At 41.5% G+C, this 22,104-nt stretch overlaps 1 protein-coding gene across 8 annotated transcripts in view; it reads right to left on the bottom strand.

Moving 5' to 3' along the window:
• Nucleotides 1-6,601: 6,601 nt before the first annotated feature.
• DCX (doublecortin) overlaps nucleotides 6,602-22,104 on the bottom strand; it is a 126,800-nt gene continuing 111,297 nt past the window's right edge. For 5 of the 8 annotated variants that reach the window (XM_040572305.1, XM_040572306.1, XM_040572309.1 and 2 more), the window contains 2 exons: nucleotides 21,097-21,194; nucleotides 6,602-18,499 (listed from right to left, as the gene is read on the bottom strand). In XM_040572305.1, coding sequence (XP_040428239.1) covers nucleotides 18,443-18,499; nucleotides 21,097-21,194 — 155 coding nt within the window. In that variant the 3' untranslated portion in view covers nucleotides 6,602-18,442. The remainder of the gene's footprint in view (nucleotides 18,500-21,096; nucleotides 21,195-22,104) is intronic. The other 3 variants (XM_040572308.1, XM_040572311.1, XM_040572312.1) reach the window with 1 other exon arrangement.

Here is a 22,104-nt window from a genome sequence, read left to right as displayed (position 1 = left end):
TGGGACCGAATGTCGGGAACCCGTCGGTGCAGCCCCGGGGCGCTGCAGGCGGTGGCTGTCGCCTGCCTTGTGAAGGGCTGGGTGCGCTGCTTGCCGCCAGGGCCCCCCTCGTGTGACCGTTGAGTTGCCTTAGGCCAGGCCCTCAGCAGCTGTGTTGGGAGAGGAACATGGCAGGGGAATGGCAAAGAAGCCTCAGGCTGGCACTCCTGCCACGGCCACCTGTGGCTTTGGGGAAGCCCTGTTGCCTTCTCGTGGCCCTGCTGTTCAGGCAGGTTTTTCCCCTGGGTGGTGAGGAAGGTGTTTTCTGTGTGCGTGTGGTGCCCGCACGCTGGCAGTGAGCATCCTGCAGCTCGCAGGAAAGGCAGTGAGACGGATGTTTGAAGAGGAACATAAGAAACACGATATACAGCCAGTTAGGTTTGTGTAGGCAGATGTCAATCATGCTGAAAAACACATGAAGAAAAATGTCTCTGAGGAGCTTAGAGAAGACAGGAGTTTCCTTCTCTTTGAATTGCCATTTGTATTCTGAGTGTTGTGTAAACATTAAATATTTAAAACATTGCCTGTAGCACTCTTGTTTCTCAGTGGGATTTGGATAAAGCCGTTACTGATTCAGGGTCATGAGAAAAGCTCTCGGACTGAACTGTTTTCCCTTCTCTGAGCACCTGAGACCTCTAGGAACGAAGTCCTTCTAAAATGGGCTTAAATCATAAACTCATTTAACATGAGGAGGAGCTGGAAGGGGCTTCGGTCACATTTCCCCCATCACTCACTGTAGGATGATGCTGCAGAAACATTCCCTGAGCCTCCCCTGAGCACGTGGCGCATCTCTGCGCTCCCAGATGTTGTGTGTGGGGATCACGAGAGGCCCAGGGCAGTGCATTGCAGTTTTCCCAGTTAGGACACTTGAGCTAGCAGTGCTCATAGCAATTTACATCTTCTTTGGAGCCCATGAGTGTTTTACCTTGAAGACTTGACCATATAATGCCTTTATTTTATTTAACAGAGGTAAAACACCGTGCCTAATCTTTCCTTTCTCATAACTGTTAAACCTGGAGTTGAAAGGATCCCAGGCTCCTGTGTTTGGGAGATCTCTTACGTTTGCTGGACAAATTTATATAGGTTTCAACCTCCTGCATCATGTCAGCCACTATGATATGCAAATTATTTACCAAGGTGTTATGTGTAAAGTGAAGTAGGCTGGAAATAGGTCCAAGTTTTCCACTGGAAATAGGTAAGCCTGTCTTCGTGCAGTTTCAGATCCCAGCTCCTCAGCTGATAGTGCTTGTGATCTCCGGTACTTATAACTCTCAGCAGCTCCTTTAGTTTCACATGTAAAACTCATTATACAGAGTCTCAGACAGTGGTTATCCTTCCCACCAGCAGCTGAAGTCCAAAGAAATTCTAAGCCCGCCTTGGGCATCTGCCCAAAGGGTTGCTTCTGGCTATGGCTGACTCCCCAAGTCACGCAGAAACCTGTGGCTGTGTCAGGAGTTGAAACCAGTTCTCTTGAGTTGCAGCCTGGTGCTCTAATAACTCTTTTCCTTGTTCTATGACATGGCATTTTTTATCACAACTGATCTAATTTTTTGACCAGCAGCAGAGTGTCTTGAATCATTAAGATTTCAAGATCAAAGATATTAAGGGCAGGCTTGTTTTTTCTCTATCTGAATCTGTGTCAAGGGGACAGAAGGGTGTTCTTTAGTGTATACTTTAATGGAATAAGCAATGAGGGGGATGCTGTGCTTGTCCATGTGTGCCTGGGAGCCTGTCCTGGAGTGCTTAGTATGAGATGCTAGCATAAGAAAAGTGTCCTTTAAAAGGAGCTATGACAAGGGCACAGGAGGACACACTGGGCCTCATTGTCAAGTTATCCAGCATGTAACTGCACTGCCTCCTCTTTCAGTTCCCCTTCCCACCCAGAGGATAACCTATTCATTTGCAGAGCTACAAAAGCTTGGCCTCATCTCACCGCATTTGGCTCATCTTCCTGCTGTATGCGCACAGTAGTACATGGGTGGGCGACCTCATTTGAGAGTTGATTTCATTACAGATCTGCTGCGTTACTCCCTTCACATATCACATAGTTATCTTCTTCCCTGATGAGGACTTCTTAATTAAAGCATGAACAATTTGTGACAGAACAGCGTCTTCCAAAGATTTTCTTTCCTGGGTGCACAAATGCATTGTTCTCCAAAGACCAGGCTGGTAAGCTATTAATCAAGACCCTATTAGTGTATCCTGTTGGGTCAGCTTTCTAAGCAGTATTGCAAGAATCATAACTTACAGACTGATTACAGATTTGGCTGTGAACAGTTTCTGTATTCCCATCTTCACTGAGAATTTTTCTACTTATTACAGTCAGGCTGCTGTACTGTGTTAATACAAGCTCAGATTGGCTTTGCTGCCTTGTTTTGCAGCAGAATTGGGGCCGTATATGTCAGAGAAGGGCATCTTTCTCCCCCTCCTGTCCCCAAGGGAGGGCAGCTGTGTTCCCCTGTTCCACCAGCAACTGAAAACCTGAAATCGTACTGCCTGTGGGAAGAAGGTCTTTTGATTGCTCTGGTGCTCCCTGCCAAAAGGTTCAGCAGTGTTACAGTGATCCTTGTGTGCCAAGAGCACCGTGGCCACATCAGTGCGGTGCTGCAGCAGCCAGCCATGCAATGCACCCATGCTGCCTTTGGGACCTAAGCTAGAGCTGCAGGGCTGTGCAGCTCAGCTCTCTGCACTGTATCCCACTGTCTGATGTACACAGGCTCTTAATCACGTCTCCTACATCCATATTTTCTTAAGCTTTTAAGATAACTAAAGATGCAGGTCAGCTGAATGGGACTGATAAAGCACTGATATAATTAAAGTGCTGCCACAGGGGCATTCAGACCACTAACGTGTTTTTGCAGCTCCCAGGAGGACCGAATGCTCATATCATTTGGACATCTCTGGTTTTGAAGGTCAACAGACACTGACTGATGACTGATGTGTTGCCTGAAGATCAGCAAGCAGCCAGCCTGCAGTTACAACCTCTGAGAGAAACTTTCAAAATCACAAAATTTTATGACATACAGTGAAAAGAGACCAAACACACAGTTTGTTGCTCTGGGCTCAAGAAGACCAAGATCTGAACACAGATGCTGAGCATCACTTCCAGTGATCTAAAGTCCTTCTCTGATTGACTGTCAGTCTCCACACAGCGTTAGAAGCAGTGAAACTGCTGTGAAACTTCAGTGCTGCGTGAGTGGCAGCTTGTGGCACTGAATGGATGTGTTGCCAGGGACCTTCGGAAATAACCTTTTCCTCCTCAGCTCCAGTTATGTTCCTGGGTGTCACTCTGTCACAGTGGCTAGAAGAACAGAAGTTTAACCACCTTAATGGCACTTCCCATGACTGTATTTGGGTGCTGAAAGCACACTCTGAACACTTGAATTAGAAGATGACATGATGGCTGGAGCACGGTTGTCAGAAGAAAACAACTCAAATCTTTTCCAAACAGCTGTTCAACTGCCAACACTCATTTGGGCACACTGACTGGGAAGACCTATGCTTAAAATAAATGGGCTTCCAGCACAAGTGATTTATTTTGACTTATTTAGCATCCTTTACTGTCTCTTGTGTATACCGCTGCTTTGCACCACATCAGTGTTCCAGCTGGACTCGAACATAACAGGAGAATGTCCTTGGGAGAAGGTGCTTCTTCACAATGACAAACCACTCCAGCAGAACTCAGCTGTAGCTGGTGGCCTAGAAACTGGAGTTTGGGCAGGGGTGGGGATGAGGGAGGCCAGCGGGAGGGGATGTCCCCACTAGGCCAGCACCCTGTTGCCTACAGTGAGAGGTGCTACCCTGGGGGCTTTGCAGGCTCCAATTGTCCTGCTGTATTCAGGCTGTGAGCATGTCACTGGAGCTGTTCCCTATTGCTGCTTGCTCCATCCAAAGGTAAAACACGTCTTGCAAAATCTATCATGCTTTTTACCCCCAGGTGGACCAATGGAATTTGAGGTACTTGGTGCCTTATTATTCTACAGTATAACCCCAATGAGCACCGTAAACTGAACCAAAATGTTTGCATCATTTAACACATGCTATGTGCAGGTTTGGGAGGAGCAGAGTCACAGTCGCTGGGAAGTGGAATGTTCCTGGATCTCAGGGAGAACAGATTTATGTAAAACTTTGATGGGAATTTTGAAATTCGGTAGACCTGCTTGTGAATAAAAAAATACAAATTAATAATGAATGATTATTGTTATTTTCAGTGTCAAAGATGTGTATATGGTAATTGAAAGCATACTGCATAAAACATCACTCCTACTCCCTTACACATAAACAGCTGATAATCTTCTAAGACTTAACACAAGGAGACCAACTGTAATTCAACATGCCACACAGAGACTTACTTATTGAGTAAGTGAGTCTTACTTACACAGAGTATTACTTATGTTTGCAATATTGCAAATACAGGGCTGAAAGCCTACAAATTTCAAATCATTGGACTTCTCTTATTTATTTTGGGGGCTGTAAGATTAAATATTACAGATCTGGTGCCTTTAGAGGAAAAAAAAAAAAAGGCACCTTTTCCAGTGGACTCTTTTTTCCAGTGGACTCTTTTTTCCATCTGTTTGTAGGTGTGCAGGACCTGCATTACGGTAAAGGTGAAACTTGCACAAAAAAAACTGTACTTTTGAAGTTTAGGTGCACTTGAGAGAAAGGCTGGAGCAGCAGAGCAGATGGCTGCTGTAGAAGACAAAGGACAGAGCTCAAGCTGCCAGAGAAACCATGTAAAAGATCTAGATTTGTTGACTCTTAAAGGTGTTTTATTTACAGAAGAGAGAAGATTAAACATCACCACGTAACCCCAAAGCCATAGAGCTGATGCTACAGCTGTGTTCAGCATTTCACAGAGCTAAGCTGACAGAGCCCAACAAATGTTCTATTCCCCTTAGTGTGGCTGCCATATTTTGGGCTGGAATTTAAGGCCAGTGACCACAGAAAACTTGGATCATGTGCAGCTGGCAAGTCTGACAGGCAAAAAGTGTGTTTTCTTTGATTAGAACCATATTGTATAGCAAGCGATGGCTGAGCATCGAGTAATGGAGATTAGGTCAAGAGACCAGCCAAAGGTTTTCCAACCAGGCCAAAGCATCTATTTCTGTCCTAACAACTGACACCGCATGGGGCCAACGTGCTTCGACCTAGAGCTTTTGGAAGCAAACACTGGTTTGCTGCTCTGGTGAAACATTATATTCATGGATACCTGACAAACATTTTTGTATAGATCTGGGCTGTTGTACCAGGAAGACTGGACACTGGAGACTTAATTTTGCTCTTGTTTACATGTCTGTAAACCTGGAGTAATTCCATATGTGTCAGTGGGATTTATACTAAGACAGCAGCAGCATTTCCACTGGTTTACAGTGCTGGTTGTTGGTACAACACAATGCCCATCTAGACTTCTGTTTAATACTATCTAGAACCCCGGAATAGCTGCAATAGATGCATACAGCTATACGAGGGTTTTAAACCTGCCATTTTCAGAACGTATTCTATAGGCAGGAGCACTAACTCTTATGTTTTTTATTGACCTCATCTAACATGTAGCCAAAAGAAAAGACACCAGTGTGTTTTGTTTGCTGTTGGGGTGCATAAAGACACAAGCAGAGCATTTATTTTCTCAAGTACTTTTTCTGCCTTTCTGTTAACATTTGCTTCAGTTTCAGTTTATGCATACTCAAAAAAAGGCTACTCTCAGGGTGCTTTTTTTTTTCTACTGGTTTTATTCTGGGAACTGCAATTTTTTTAATGTGGTCTTTCATTGCAAACAGTAGTGTACTGTATGTGCTGCTTCTGGCCTGTCCAAGCATGGCACGGTAATGACAAATGGGTGCCAGTAACTGGCCAAGTGTGGCAATGTATTGGTTGCCCTGATGCTGTTTTGCCAGTCGGCATAGGGTCTCCTCTGGATCTAGAGAGCAAAGATCACAGCCCTCTTTGGGCTGAAATGCAATGACCACAGGGGGAAAAAAAAAAAAAAAAAAGAAGTATAAAGGTCTCCATCTAAGCATGAAACTTCGGAAGAACTTGAGCTCTTTCATGGCAGCCTGATCTACAGCAGGGATGGTGAGAGCTGACTCAGCACACTCACTTCTAATTCTGCAGATGCGAAGCAGAAACAAACAGCAAAGTGGCTTGTACTATATAATTAAATGAGGAGGCCTGAGCCTTATTATCATTTTTCAGGCTAACAAGGAAGAATGTTATTGTCTTCACTGTGGTTCTGACAGGGTAGATGTGAAAGAACTTGGACCTTTTTCAGGCCTGTGTGGACAAACACAACATCTCTCTCAAATCTCACCAAACCTCCCAAAGCTAATGTGAGGCCGAACAGGCCTTGCTGTTGAAACCTTGATGCTCTGGAAGAGGTCAGATTAAGGGCCCTATCTTGCTGGTTTGAATCCATGTTTTTTAACTGAAGTGCTGCACAGATTTAGGGAAAATCTGCTGACAGATTTAGGGAAGTTGACATATCAAAATGAACAAGTACTGCTATAATTCATAAGCCACAGTCAACACACACTTGCCAAATAAAAGCATCAGAAAGGTTTTATCGGCCTAAATATTGAAACCAAATTTTATTTTTTGAAAATGACATTACACACATCTTGCAAATGTACATTTAGATGAGAAAACAATGAGTAACAAATATTGAGAGCAAAGCTATAAAGTGGACAGGTTCTCTGCTGCATGGCATTGCGTTACAAGAATACTCAGACCTGGGATGGTTATTACAAGTAGTAAAAACAGTTCACAACACCTCACAAAAATGGAATTTTTTCTCTAGAAAGTCAAATCTTCTAACAAAAGGAAATTCTGCTAAAGGAGAAGAGGCATGGGGAATAGATGTGTGGATCTAGGTAGATTTTGTGGTTTTGTGGCAGGGTTTTGTGAGGGATTTTTTAAGTCCATTTCTTACATCATTGTGAGTGACCGCATCTTTACCAAGCCTTTGACTGTTTTCTGTCCTCCGTTGCCAACAGAACCACAGCTATTAAATAACAAGCCCTGCATACTCAACCCAGGGCTTGGGAGTGTAGAAGAAGGAGCTGCCTGCAGAACCCATAACAACATAATTCTTATATATCTTCCCCCACCCCCTTCTGCTGTGTAACCAGGAAAATCAAAAAGTGTGTGCAAACTCCGCAAATCGGGGCCGTGGGACTAGTCCCATATAAAACAACCAGGAGCAAAAGCCACGGCCAATACACCACGTGCCACGTGCCTCAGCTGCAATGGATCAGCAAGATCTCATCATTTACTAGTGACACAAACTTCCAAGGATTTAACTTGTTCCCCAGTTAAAGCAGAGGCAACAGGTGACTGTTCTCCATCTGTTTTACCTTGAAAGTTAGAGTCTAATCAAAGTGCCAAGGCAGGGTGCTGTGAGAAATAAGTTCCCCAAGAGAACCTGTTGAGAACTGCTTTTCAAACCTCATTGTATACAATTTTATTTATGCCCAAATCTGTACTTTACAACCACGAGAGAGACAAAGACAGAATAATAGAGAGAGAGGGGGAGAGAATCTTTCCAGGAGGAAAGGAAAAGCTAATTAAGAGAAGAGAGGTACAGGACCATGCATTTACTCTCAAAAGCTTGTTCACGAGCAAGCTAACATTTCTAACACTACAACCACTCATCTACATCTGTTTGCTAAGTAATCGAGTTCTACCTACAACTAGGGAGCAGAAGGGTTTTTTCTTTTCTTCCCCCTCCCTTTAAAACGTCAATAAAAATGTTTTCTGTACAAGTTGAATGGCACAAAAGGTGGTTAAAATGCTAAGTAACTCACCACAAATGGAGAATGCAAAATTAGTTCAAAACATGCATGGACTGTGTACAGGTAAGCAAGGAATCATTGGCATAAAGCTGCAATATATTACAAGATGATACAGTTGAGATCTTTTGGCATAACCTCTGCTTGTTCTGTCCCTTTAAGTCAATTTCATATAAAACTTCAGAGTAAAGGGAAATCAAGGTATATATCCAAGCAGAAAGTTAACTATGGGCAACACTATTTGTCTGAAGAGAAAAGCATTTCCCCTCCCCTTCCACACACTCCCCCAAAGTACAAAAGTCAACATAATGCTATGTATAGCACTGCTGCAGGCTTGCCAAAAAGAAAGTGTAGATAGATCTGTTTTAGGAGAACAAAAGCATCATTTAAATTAATAGCTCTTTGTACAATGTCATTAATTAAATACCTTACTATTTAAACAAAACCAAAAGGAAATTTACCAATCCAACAAAATAACAACTCAACCCATACCACCCATGTGTCCACCAAGGTTATGTACACGGAGTTTAAAGTATACCAGCTAAACTTTAAACCCAGCTGCCCCTCCAACCCCCACCCACTGAATGACAATAGAAAATACATTGTGGTCTCTCAGTTATATTATATTGCAGCTTTGTTATTAATGATGAAGTCATACAAACTCAATGAATGACCTAAGACAGTAATCCACGATCAGGTTCCAGTTCAGCTGCATATCTCCCTCCCTCAACACAACTTCTGGGCAGGTTGGCGGCTCCCCCGGAGCTGCAGAGCACAGGGCCGTGAGTGAAGGCAGGTCATGCTCTTCGGAGAAGAGTGGCGTGAAGAACTCAGGCTTATGTGATCAGACCCACTTACCCTAGCTTGTGATGATGTTTGTGATTAAGAAAATAGGCAAAGGCTAGTAACAGCAAAGTCAGCAAGCTGATACTCCTTTCCTGTGCTTCTAGCTTAGACAGTGTCATGAAATACAGATTATCAAGGAGGGGAATTTGCCATCAGTTCAGAGAACAGATCTGGCTAGACAGGTTTTCTCTTTCTAAAAGACCCTGGGTGTCTTCTAAATCAATAATCACAGCTGTACTAGTACTGCCACGGTGGTAAAGCTGCTTGGATCACACATCATTTAAATAAGAAGCAAACTAACAACATTTTATGTCAGAATTCAGCATGTAATTGTAACTCACAGGCTTTCTTGTTCTTACATTCAATACTTCTGCTTCACTTTATCTATAAACACCAATTAACAGTGCAATTAGTTCCCGAGACAATCTTTTTAAGGAGACACATTGTTAGACATCACACTAAATCTGGAAAAAGCTCTTCCATTGTAAAGAGGAAAAAAAAAGGAAAAAAAAAAAGCCGTGTGTTGTTCTACAACCTATCAGTGACTGTGTGGTCAGTATGACAGGGAGACAGAGTATCACCACGTTTCAACTGCCACCAGCAAAGGGAAGTGAATTAAAGACCCATCCATACCTGCTGTGCAATGGTTGGAAGCAGATGGAGAAAAGCAGCCATGCTGGAATTTCCCAAAGCAAAAACGAAAACACAGAAACACTGAATGTTTCACAGGGATTCTCCGAAGGTAAAAATCTTCAGTTCTAGAACTGGGCCTGGACCCCAGCTGGGGATCCATTTGGCTCATTTACAGACATTTCCTAAGTTTGACTCTGCATGTGCGTTTCTCAGAAAATTGGGGTTTGGAACCAGGATTTGGTTTGGGTCCACCCTGACCAAGAGCCACCAACATGTTTCAGCCTGACTGCACATGCCAGGGGAGTCATTTTGTTCTGCAGCAACCCACACTGTTCAAATGCAACTCAAGTTAATCTTGATTTCATATATATAACTGAGGCATGTGTTAGTTGCAAATAGAGATGGAAGAACCAGCCTGGATAGAATCAAAAGCAGCCTTGAGTTTAGATAAGTCACTTAAAAGGAACTGAACCTTCCTTTTTATGTTCAGAGACATTTGGTGATACTTTTCTCTAAAAACCAAGCCAACCATAAATCTCTACTCTGCTTGGCACTAGTTAGGATTAGGGTGGAAAAATACTGGAAGAAATAGAAATGCTATTTCTAGTTCCATAAATCTGCTGGGCTTGGGGCATGTCTATTAGTAGACTGAAGCAAGAGAAAGCAGACAATGCTCTTTAGGACTAGAAAACACAAAGGAAACCATAATTTGCTACCTTCCTTGTTTAATTTCCAATCTTAAAAGTTTTATGGTATTTCACCAAATGAAAGTATGTCAGCTTTAACATTAAAACTATACAAAATCTCTCCCATATATAACTTCTTATTAGAGACTCATACAAGAGATATCTTCTAGCTGGGGTCAACGTGATTTTCTCTGCAAAGTTTGCAGCCTGGAAACTGAATCTGCACTTAACTAATCAATCACACAAGAATTATTGACAGTAATCCATCTTTGAAATAGGAGACCAACCTTGGACCAAATGGGTTCAGCTCCCGTAATTACAGAGGAGCTTCTGCCAGTTTTAAGCAACAGAGAATTAGGTGTATTGGGTTTCACTTGTGTATAGAGAATGTCAGAGAATCTACAGAAGCAAAGGGCTGCAATCATTATGAAAAAAAATAAAGAATAAAAAGTCTGAGAGTAAACAGCAAGAAATGCGTTCAAATAAATCATCTGTTTTGCCTTTTAGGATTAAATTCACAAGCACTGTAACTCCGCTGAATTTAGAAGAAAGATCTCATGAGAAAACCACTGTTAAACACAAATCTGCTTGTTCAGCACGGCCTTCCTATTGATTTATTGAATGCAACAGCTCTCACATCTGTGGTTAGGGATTTCATGGACAAGATCATCATCAGACCTTCTGCCTGCACAGCAATTCACGTTAACCTACTCCATGAGCCTGTCTTGGCTTATCACCCTGATGGCAAGAGGGTTGCCACTTCTTCCAGAATTTGCTGGGCTCCATGGGAAGGGCCGGGAGATTCAGATATGCCCTCATTATTCTCCCATACATGTCTTACAATTCCCTAATGTGCCAGGCCCATCCTCCTCTGAGCCAGGGCATGCTGATTAATATCTATTTCTGATCTAATAAGGAGGAATAAAAATAAAACCAAACCACCAGCTGGTGCTGTCATTCATCAAAGGGCTGGATTTTCCCCTTCACCCTTTTAGGGATGACACAGACATCCACAAGCCAGCAGGGGAGAAAAACAGGGACAGGGGAGGAACTTCAAACCAAGGTCTCCTGCCTGCAGCCAAGTGTGACCTTATTTCTGCACTGGGAGTGGGACACACGGTGTTGTGGCAGATAGCCTGCATCCTGGCTTAGATACCTGCAGGGGCAATAACTCGCTCAACATGCAGCCAGGAACCCCTGCTGCTTTTCCATCCAGGCCCAAGCTGTAGATCCTCAGCTTGCCCCAGCCTCCCTTTTTGTTTCTCCCTTAAGTCTCTTGGCTGTCATCTTTTTTTATTCCCATTCATCAATGGTGTTGATGTTTCCAGTGCTCTGCCTCATGCTCTCCCTTCCATTTGATTTTCTGTGAAGTTAAAGCTCATTTCATCACTCAGTAAATATCTCCTAACAAATGCCCCCTACCACTCCTCTTGGAAACAAGTCATTTTTCTTTGTTTACCATGACACTGGCCATCATGGCATCTTTCTCGAATGGTGCCAGCTTTCCTTTTTCAGCTGACAGACTCTAATTGCTGCAAAGATTTGTTAATTCCCTTTGGGAATCCTCCTGCTTCAATTGTCAGAGTGGCAAACTGTCAGACCTAGGCAAGCTGTAAACTGGCTTCGGAGCCGTGAGTTACAGTTCAGTGAGTTATAGAGCAAGAGCCAGAATTGCTTAGTTGAACTAAGTGCATCAAGCAATGAAGACTGAAAGGCACCTCTTTCCCATGAAGCTATCTGGCCACGAACACTTTCTAAATAAGAAAGCTTTCAACAACAGGCCCACTGTTTTCTTGGTAGAAGGCCCTGAAATCATTAGACTTGTTCATCGTTTACAAAGACGTGGCCCTCATTTCGGATGGTAACATGCATTGCCCCTTGGTATGTACATGTACAAGCAACAAAAAAAAGGAGCATCAGGGGACTGTATTCAGGCCAGAGGTGGCAGCTCCAGATGAGGGAATTTGGTTGTTGGATGTAGCCTTGCTCTCAGGAGCATTGCTGGCTCCTCCATGGGTTTGGGGGGAACTAGAAATGTGCATCTGTCTTTCAACATTAGTAAAATAATGAAGCATTTTTACACCACAGCTTCGAGAGACCTAGACAGTTGTGAAAGACAATGCCCCATAATGTGCTTTAATACAATTTTCAGACTTCACTCTTAAGTGCTAGCTCTTCTGTAGCTCTTTGTATCAGCTGATCTCACAGCACCTTACAGACAGAGGTTAAGGACTGTGGTTAGCTCTTTATCCACTGGGACACCGTGGCACAAGGAGAACTGATCTGCCCACGGTTATGCCAAAGACCAATGGCTCTGAAATCCCTGTGCTGCAGTCACTAGGTTTGACTCTCATTTGCTCCGGACTTCATCTAGTGGATGAAAATTGGTGTCAGTGTTTTTAACCTTCTCTAAACAGAATGTCCTGACAGATGGATAGTGGTCTGTGACCCCAAAATTCTGCATCTTCACCTGCAGAAGTAGAACCCGTACCCCACCCTGCAACTAGGATTCTGTCAGAACAGCTGTACAATGACATTGCTGAAAAAAAGCCTTTCTATCCATCCACTTACAGTCTCTGAGCATCCCCCTGTTAACACTTTTTTTTTTTCTTTTTTTTGTCAGCTTAGCCCATACCTGAAAACGTCAAATTACTCTTTTTGTTTTTTTCCAGAGGGAAAAAACAAAACAACAAAATCCACAGGGGTCTATGGGCACGCTGTCCTCAGTCTTTCACAAAGAGGGCTGGTGAAGAATACCTGAATAACAGTATTGATGACTGATGCAGCAGAACCTAGCTCAGCCCCATCGATGTAGAGAGACACAGGACTCAGTTTTAACATTTCCTGAGACAGCATGGAGAGGCCTGCTCAGATTCGTATGGATGGGACAGAGGCATCAGCCAGAAGAAATCCATGATCCTGGAGACAGTCACTTTCAAGAGCTAGTTACATAAATGCAAGATGGGCTAATCATCTCAAGAGGCTCAGGAATCAAACAGTCTGTCCTGTCCACTTTTGACAAGGCCATTTTACCTAGGCCTTGCTGGGCACACGTATAGTCCCGCTTCTGATGCCCAAAGCATGTTGGAAGGCACTTGAAGAATTAACCTCCTTGGTCTCAGTACACCAAGGTGGTCTTTCAGCTGGACCTGTTCTAGGTATCTTGTATAAAGCACTAATCCTGTTGCCTGGACTGACATCACACTGTCTATATAAACAGAAAAAGATCTTCATCCTGTGCTGTTCATTTGTTTCTACAAACAACATCACCAGTCCCAAATACTATTTTGACTTTCTTCCATCAGCAACCAGAAAAATAACTTCAAGCTGAAACTACCACTAAAGAAAAGAAACCGTTTTGTTCTGTCTTGGTCATGATCAGCACCTTGTGTGTGGTAAACGCACCTCTATATAGCTTTTCTCTGGTTGTGGATTGTCTTAGCTTGAGGAGACACTTTCTGGACTAACTTTATACCTTATTTACTTGGCTATCTTTTCTTCCTTTCTCTAAAAACAATTCTGCCTCTACTATAGTCAAAGACAACTCTCCAATTATCCTGAATGGATGTGGGGTGCCACTGAGGTCAATGGCAAAATACACCCGTGCTTTTACTACAGTAAAGAGGGCTCATACTGTAAGGTCCATACCATGCCCCTGTAGAGAGGGTGCAACTTCCAGGGATGGCTGTCACTGGAACAATGTCTCTTTAGGGACTCAGCATGGTGTTACAGAGCAATTTCACCAGGTTTTATTTGACTTGCAGTAAGACCAGCACTGAGCTCAAAGACATGAAAAAGCAAACACAAGGCATCCTATAAAATGTCATCAGTATCCATTTCAATAACAGGAAACTAACACTTTTATACCAGTATTTCCTATTAGAAATGCCTGGGTATAACACTGTTTTGCTGTAAGCACAATTTTTGGTCCTAACTCCCTTTATTCCTTTCAAAAGCACTGTTCAAGGAAATGAGAGAAATAACATCTAGACTGTGTGTGATTCTTCGCATGCATATTTTTGTTAGCTAAATGAGAAAGGGAGATGTGGAAGTTCTTTTCTAAGTAGAATTATTTTTCTGTTGCCTATGAAAATAACAGAGTTAAGTGTTTCCACATTCTGACAAGACTGTAAATAGTGTGCAGATACAGGAAACACAGACAATGGTAAGCAAAAGCTATTTCCATCTCCCTCTGCAGAGCGGACCAAGGTAGAATTCCATTACCAAACTCTTTCAAAATTACTTCAAGGACTAGAGACTGGGTTGGCTATCTAGCTGGTAGAACTGAATTAACTCAGGGGGGACTTCAACTCAGAAATTTCAGAATATAAATGTTTTACAAGTGACAAAAATCCTAACACTCAAGAATTTTGCTGCGTTGCCCTCATGTTCTACAGTCAAGACCATCACTGAAGGTATGAATATGAAATAAATCAGTCTCTCAGTGCTTGGAGGATTGTTTTAATTCCCTCTTAATGATTATGTGTCTGAAATAGGTATTTTTACTGTTTTATATGCAAATCTGTTAGAATATACTGGATATTGAATAAATAAACGCAAATTTCAAAGAAACAAAGCTCTGTACCACTTTAAGAGTCTCTCCAGTTTGTTTTTAAATACCGTATTGTTTTAAAACAATATAGTCTTAGTGATTCAATTAATCTCTGAAAACACTAAAGGCAGCCTCATGAGGGAAATTAGACAGGGTTTTTATAGCAGAATTAATATGGCAAATCCTCATATCCTGTGGTGTTTTATGTGCTTGTAAAAGTAGAAAAAAATATAAAAAGTAAACTCTGGAGTATACAGTGGAATTACTATCACGTGCTCCAGGATCTCTCATAAGGTCTGGAATTATTATAGTATATTGAAACTAATTCCTAATTCATTCCAGTTCAGGAAAGCCTTCTGACCAAACCCAAGCTTACATCTCGTGAAAAATCAACAGGAGTAAAGCATGTACTAAATTTTAAGCATGTCTTTAACTTCTTTCCTGAATCAGGGCTGTACCTGTATTTAAATGACTAAGGTATGACGCCTGTGCATTGTTTCCCTTTGTATTCAAATCTATCTTAGGGATCCTACAAAGCCAAGGATACCTAGTGGTGAATGTACTCTACATTCCACATGCATTTCTGTACAAGAACTCATGCAATATTGGCATTAATACAGACTTAACTCTATGTTACAGCTGAAATGCTCACTGACTTCTACTGCCCAGGCATTTCTACCTAGAAAATTGCTTTTTAAAACTTGGGAGTTTGACCTCATACCCTGTTTTCTTTGTGGCGTTTGCTGGTTTGAATGGCTATTTTTCCCACTGAAGATTCTTTTTTCTTCTTCTTCTTTTAGGCCTTTTCAAGTTCCCTTGCTAGTCCCCTGAAGGAATTATTGGGCTCAGACCTGCCCCAGGATGATACTTCTGCAAACAAAACTCCACTCCCAAGACAGCACTCACAGGATCAGGTTTTAGATATGTCACTGGGTACAGCTCAGGAAGGCCTAACATTCTTTAGCATGCTCTACAAGGAAGAGCATCTTTAAATAACCAAACACTACTTGTGGCAGGAAGAAAAAGAACCACCTCTCAACAACCATCTTTCCATCCAAAGGTTCGTTTGCCCTTTGGCATCCTGCTTTATCTTATACAAACTGAACTCATGGATTTTGGATGAAAGCACATTTTGGACTCTTTTCATATCACCATCAGCTCTAGCACTTCAGTCTGCTTATGGATATCAAAGATTTAGGTTTTCCTGGTGGATCTGTGGTGAGTGTCCTATACTGAATAGTAAGAGAACCTAAATCTAATTTCATGGCTGGTCTCCTGGGTTAGTAAGGACTCACAGGAAGGTGGCAGGACATGCTGTCCCTAGCTGTGAAGGGAACAGCCTGTGTCACTAAGTGACACCTCCGACTGGAGTTCAAATCCATCATCTCTTAACAGGCAGTCATGACTACTAGTCAGGGTCCTTGGAAGGGCAGAGCCTGGGGAAAGACTCAGATTTCCATCAGCAGAACAGAGGTGAGGGTAAAAGCATGTTAAATTATTTGTCTCACTAAAGCTTTTGTTAAGACAAAAACTCTGATGAATAATATTGTTGGCATAACCTTGGCCTTCGATATCCTGATACTTTAAAAGCCATATTTTCTCAAGACTGGTGTCTACAGTAGCACCTAGCAGATTAAACAGCCAAAAATTAGCACCCATAACCAAATCTGCACCCAGAACAGTTGAGCACCTTCTGTTAGAGGATCTGAAAGCACTTGACAAATGTTAACCAACATTTGGACTCACAACCCCCAGTGAGGTAGAGCAGTATTATCCCCGTAGGGACGGATAGACCTATTGAGGCACAGGGTTACTGAGAGACCTGCCCCTGTCCAGACACTAAATCTAGGAGTGCCAAAGCTCGAATGAAGGCGTCCTGACTACTGCACCTATGCTTGGTCCACAATACCATCCTTTCCCCCACACACTCCAGAGCTTCAACATGAGCCTCTAGCCTTTTGAACTGAAACCAGGATGCTATATACAACAAGTGAAATGTTCATTTAGCAGTCGCATAGTCAGCAAATTAGTCAATTAAATGAAGTTATTTGTGGGCACCAATGATTTCTTGTGCAAAACTCTGTGTGTAAATGATCATGCACTAAAACTACAGGGTGCAAATTTGGTGCATAACTCTTACCCCATGGTAATTCACGATTCTGTCCTCTCTCAGATGCATCTTTTTTAAGTTGCCTTATATGTATCATCACATATAAAGACACAGCCTGCACAGATTGTTTCATACCAGCAGTGCAAGCAAACAAAATGTGGAGTGGCTTTGGGAACAACCCAGCATTCATATAGCATCAAACATCACAACATTATAATTCATTCTAATCACAAGGGGTTGCAAGAGAATAAGGAGTAGGTGTATACATTGAAACAAAGGCAAATAGAGCAACAAAGAAAGATTTGATTGCACGGATCTCATTTAAGTAAAGTTCTGTAATAATCAGTTTTATCGAAAGCTTATTCCATGAGAGAGAGGCAATGCCAGCTAGCCTATGACAAAGCTTCGGCGTAGTAAAAACCACCAGCCCTGCATGAATAGATGAACTTTGCATTCTGTAGGAGTCATTACTGATTAATAAAAGCGAAAGGTTTCTCTAAATACAATAAGTTTGCTTTTGTCAGATAGAAGAGTTTCTTAAAATACGTGTTTTTGAACACCACAAAGTTCTATTTGTTATATAAGTAGAGAATCTGGCCATAGTTATGAATACTGAAGTGTAAAAAACCAAATACGTAGTCTTAAACATTACAAAAACTATCAAAACATTCAATATTTTGAATTAACGTTTTTTCCCCTACAAGTGTCTGTTTTGGCAGTGATGACAAGTTTTCTAAACTGATTTGTTGTTATTACTGTTCTGCAGTTGTTGGTTGGTTTTTTTTGTACATTTTTCTGAATGTGTTTTTTTAAACAAAACAAAATTACCAGCTTTTATAAAAAAGAAGGAGCTTGAATCCTTACTCCCAAAACACAGATACAAGGTTTTCCTTTATAAAAAGAGTATTGTTTTTTTTGCTATAAAAAGCGACCTATAGGATGTCAGACCTGAAAACAAATTTTCACAGTGTTTTCAGTGTTGGCTGTTCACAAGGCATTACTGTTATAAACAGAGATAGAGAGATACCATAGGGTAATTATAAAAATTTGTTACCAGCTAATAGTGTCTTTGGACCATATGTGAAAGCTGTTCGACTCCAGAAACTCTGCTGACTTTTTTTTTATTTTTATTTTTTTGATTAATAATTTAACAACTCCCAGTATTTCAGTATCTGAAGAATCGCTATTGCACTAACCTTACTTAGCATCTCATACAATCATTCCTAATCTCGTCCAAGCTTCTGCTGGCATATTAAGCATGAAACTAATAAGTCATTTCCCTTCCTGCCCTGTAACAACAAAAACAGTACTAGTTAGTATGCAGGTGCTAAAATCAGAACTGCAAATGAAGAGCAGGTGAGCAAGCAAACGTTGGCAGTTTGGACAGATAAAGAATAGAATGTGCTTTACTTGAGCTTACAGATTGGTCAGCAAGAGATTGATTTGCACCATACCAGGGGGAGCTACTTTACTATCATTAGGAAAATTACGTATTTGCAGCAGCAGAAGAAATAATAGAAGAAAATGGGAAATGCACAAGGATTGTTGGCATACCGGCCCAAAATTGCTGGCAATATCCATTTTGCATCCCTATTAGAAGAATGGTATCCCTCTATCTCTATAGACTGGCAAGTGTTGGTTTGTGGCACAGAGGATAAATCACAGAAAAAAAACGACATATAACTGTGTGTCCTTTGTCTGATCTGAAAGCACCAGTCACCTATCTGCTTATTTTGGCAGAAGTACTCTACTGTATCTTAAACATAGCTCACAATATTAACTTCGTGTCGCTTTACATGGAATCTCCAAGGGAATCAGAGTCATCCAAAGACAGAGGCAGATACAAGTCCTGTAGGAAGAAAGAAAAAAATGTTAACTCACACAGTCAGTTTCTGCTTTTGGTCATGCACAAGGAGACAGTCAAGTGGTCCAGTTCTGTGCAGCTCAAAGGGACAGGGTGGAATTCTCATGCATTGGTTACTGGATAGTTATCCAGTTAGTTCAAGGCAAAAATCAAGACAGGTTACTTGCACAGTGGAGCAGGTGCACCTTGGTACCAAAAGAAAGATGACTGTTTAATGAAAAGTTTGAGAAGAATTTTTTTATCACTTCTGGATCAATGTGTCCATTGCAGTACATGCATGAAAGAGCAGAATCTTTCCTTAAACAGGTCTGTCTGAACTTAAGTCCACAATAACAAGTCTTACCTTTATTTGACAGCTACCCTTAGGACAAATCTCTAGGAATATCACCTTCTGTGATGTATTCTTTATTTTACACCATTTCTGATTGTTCAGAAGGGTTAAGAACATAATCCCAAGTATATTCATTGGATCAAACACTGAATATAAAACTTTTTCAAGGTCTCTTTCTGGGTATCCATCTTATTCCACTTCTTTGAAGCTGTGCGTGGAACTAGGTATACCACCTTCCTAAGGACTAAAGCTCTCTTTGGACTTTTTTGAACCTTGACACCCCCCCCACACACACACACCCTCCCCCTGGAATAACTGAGCAAAATGAAGCAAAGCACAAATACACAGAAAGGGAATTCACAGCCATCTTGATATAAGACAAGGTAAAATATGACTTCGTGGTGAACTCATTCTAAGCATTTACCATTTGAGCTTTAGGGGAAAAAGAGAAAAGTGATTTCATCATAAGTGGAAAATTGCTCCTGGGAGGAAAACAATGATGCATGAATATTCTGGGAACCTAAAATGCTACATTCATGTTTTCTGATTGGCTTAATTTAGCTCATAGATGGATTGGCTTTGCCCTCAGCAGTCACCATCTATTATAAATGTTCTACGGCCTTCACTGGAAAGATCCTAAGTCAGCCAGCTGAAAACGTACATAAAACATTCCAGGTGAGCTTTACTCATCTTTACTAGAAAGCCAATCCTAATCTCCAAAGCCCTGAATGAAATAGTGTTCAGAAAGTATTTTAGGTCCTTGGTTGCTGAAGCAAGGGATGCAGTTTACAGCACTACTTTCATTGAAATACACACAAGCAATTGCTGAGTGCAGACCATGGGCTTGATTCTGTTCTTGATTATAAATTAATAATAAATTTAAAAGCACTGTGTTAAAATTGGTGCACGTCCTTAGACTTTAGGCTAAGCAGCTGAGACCAGAGTGAAGTCCTGGGGAAAACACTGATTTCATCTGGATTAAGCTATGCCTTTGTTAAAGGAAGGATGAGTGACTACAGCCTCTCCATATGTTGGGAATATTTTAAGGATCTGATTTTTGAGAAGCCAAAAGTCCACCCCAGGCTCCCCCAATACCATTCAGTCCCATGTCCAAAGTCCTTATGCTAGAGGTATAATCCAAAGCCCACTGGACTTCTGGGGATTCTTCACATTGACTTCTCTGTGCTTTGTGCCACCATCGTAACAACTGCAGTCCAGCTTCTGCTACCACTCCTCGCTTTGAGATAAACCATAATCCTCAAACAAAATCAGCTCAGCTTGTGCAATCTAGCTCACAGGGGATGGCATGTGGCTAGCTGACTACAAAACCTCACCACCACCAGAATTTTTTAATTACTCTTCCAGAATTTCAAGGCAATGCTTTTAAAATCATGCTCAGGCTGAGGTACATTCTGATTACTAAAGCAGAAATTCCACTGACCTTCACTCGTACTTAAGTTTACATCCAAATTCCAATTTTTATATCAAGCAAAGACTGTTCAAAGAGGAGAAAAGCAACACTGTGGCTACTACAGAAATGAGAAAGCCCATGAAAATGACAGACTGGACTCAGTGCAGAACAATACCAAATAACAGCACCATGAAAAGCTGTGACTACTTCTATAAACTTTATGTAAATCAATAAATGAATAATCTATGAGCCACCACAAGTTTACTGATCTCATTAGGATGCCATGCTACATGTCAGACACCCCGGATGTTACCAGAAAAAACAGTTACTGTATCAGAACACAATTACTCCATGGGCAGTAAAAAATCACTTATCTCCTGTAGAACAGAGCATAGCCTTAAATCATTTTTAACAATTCTGGAGAACTGTTTAGTGATTTCTTAGAGCTTCAGTTACATTTGCATTTCTTCTGCTGCTTATTGGACCAGATTTGCCAACACTTAAGGCTTTTCAAGAGAGGTACACTTATATAAAGATCATGCCTATCAATAACTTGTGAACTTTTCTAAATGCTGATACAAGCTCAGGGTTATCTTTTCTGATCCATATGGATGATCTCCAGCACACATTAATAACTCCAATGGAAGGAATAGGTCAATGATTTATTGTTCATCTTCTTGCTATAGACCAAAGTAACAATCCTTTTAGGTAACTGGCCAAATTCTCCACTATTTCAACTTAAGGAGTTGTGCTTCAAGAGAATATGGACTTTACTTAAATGCCTTACACATCTGAGTAGACCAAGGAAGAGACTGATTTAGTAAGGTATAAGAAACGTAATACCTTGTGCTTACGGAGGCTCCCTGGGCTGGTAGGTGTGGAGATCGGGGACTGCTTGGATTTGGGTGTAGACAGCTGACTGCTTGAGGTCCCATTTGCTGTCAGAAAATAAGACAGAAGCTAGTAATCTCACAAGTAAAAGAAAGATCATTTCTGTCCTTTGGGGAGCTGGAAGATATCCAAACAGTCAATACAGAAATGCTATTGTTTATTCGTGTTAGGCAGAAGAAAAAAAAAGTACATATATGAAGAGCATGGGTATTCAACTGACCTAAGGCGTTCAACTATTCAGGATACTCAGCTGTAAAAGACTGTGAAATACAAAGGAGCAATATTTTACAATACAAATATTCACCAAATTGATCCAAGACATACATCAATTCTGTGCTCTCCAACAGTTTAACACAATTGAAACCACATGGTACTTAAAGGCATGAGTGGAGACCAGAGGCTGCAGATATCCTGGATCCAACACAAAAAATGTTAGAGTCAAATATACATATTGCAAATTAGATAAACAGCTGCCTGGAATGCCCTGGATGTCGTTAGCTGTGGCTGGGACTAAATGACCAAAAAAGACCTTCCAAAGCCCTGGGATAAGCATGGGGTGATATGTCCCTCTTGCCCTCTCACAGATCAGAATCTGGCCTTTCTGGTTGCTCCGTTTATTCACTTTGTTTTGAAGAAAACATAGTTACTCTCCGTGTTTCTTGTCATTAAAAACCAGGTCCATTTAAACTAAAGAGCTTTAGGAAGGGTGCTTCTGTGAGGCCTTCACAGACCCAGCTTGTACTCAAAATGAAGGAGCCCAGGTCTCTGTCAGAGTCATTATGTATTTATCGGACTAAAAAGGAACCTAAGGAAATAACATATTGTGCACAAAAATGAAGGCAAACAAAATGGAATCAGGATAAATTATTTTCTTCCTACCATTGATGTCCTTTGAAGAAAGCTAATGTCTTCAATAATTTCCAAGTGTCACCCTACGTATTTCATAAAGACATACTT

This window comes from Cygnus olor, chromosome 13, assembly GCF_009769625.2.
Source record: "Cygnus olor isolate bCygOlo1 chromosome 13, bCygOlo1.pri.v2, whole genome shotgun sequence".
NCBI lineage: Eukaryota > Metazoa > Chordata > Aves > Anseriformes > Anatidae > Cygnus > Cygnus olor.
This window is presented reverse-complemented; position numbering and strand designations above follow the sequence as displayed.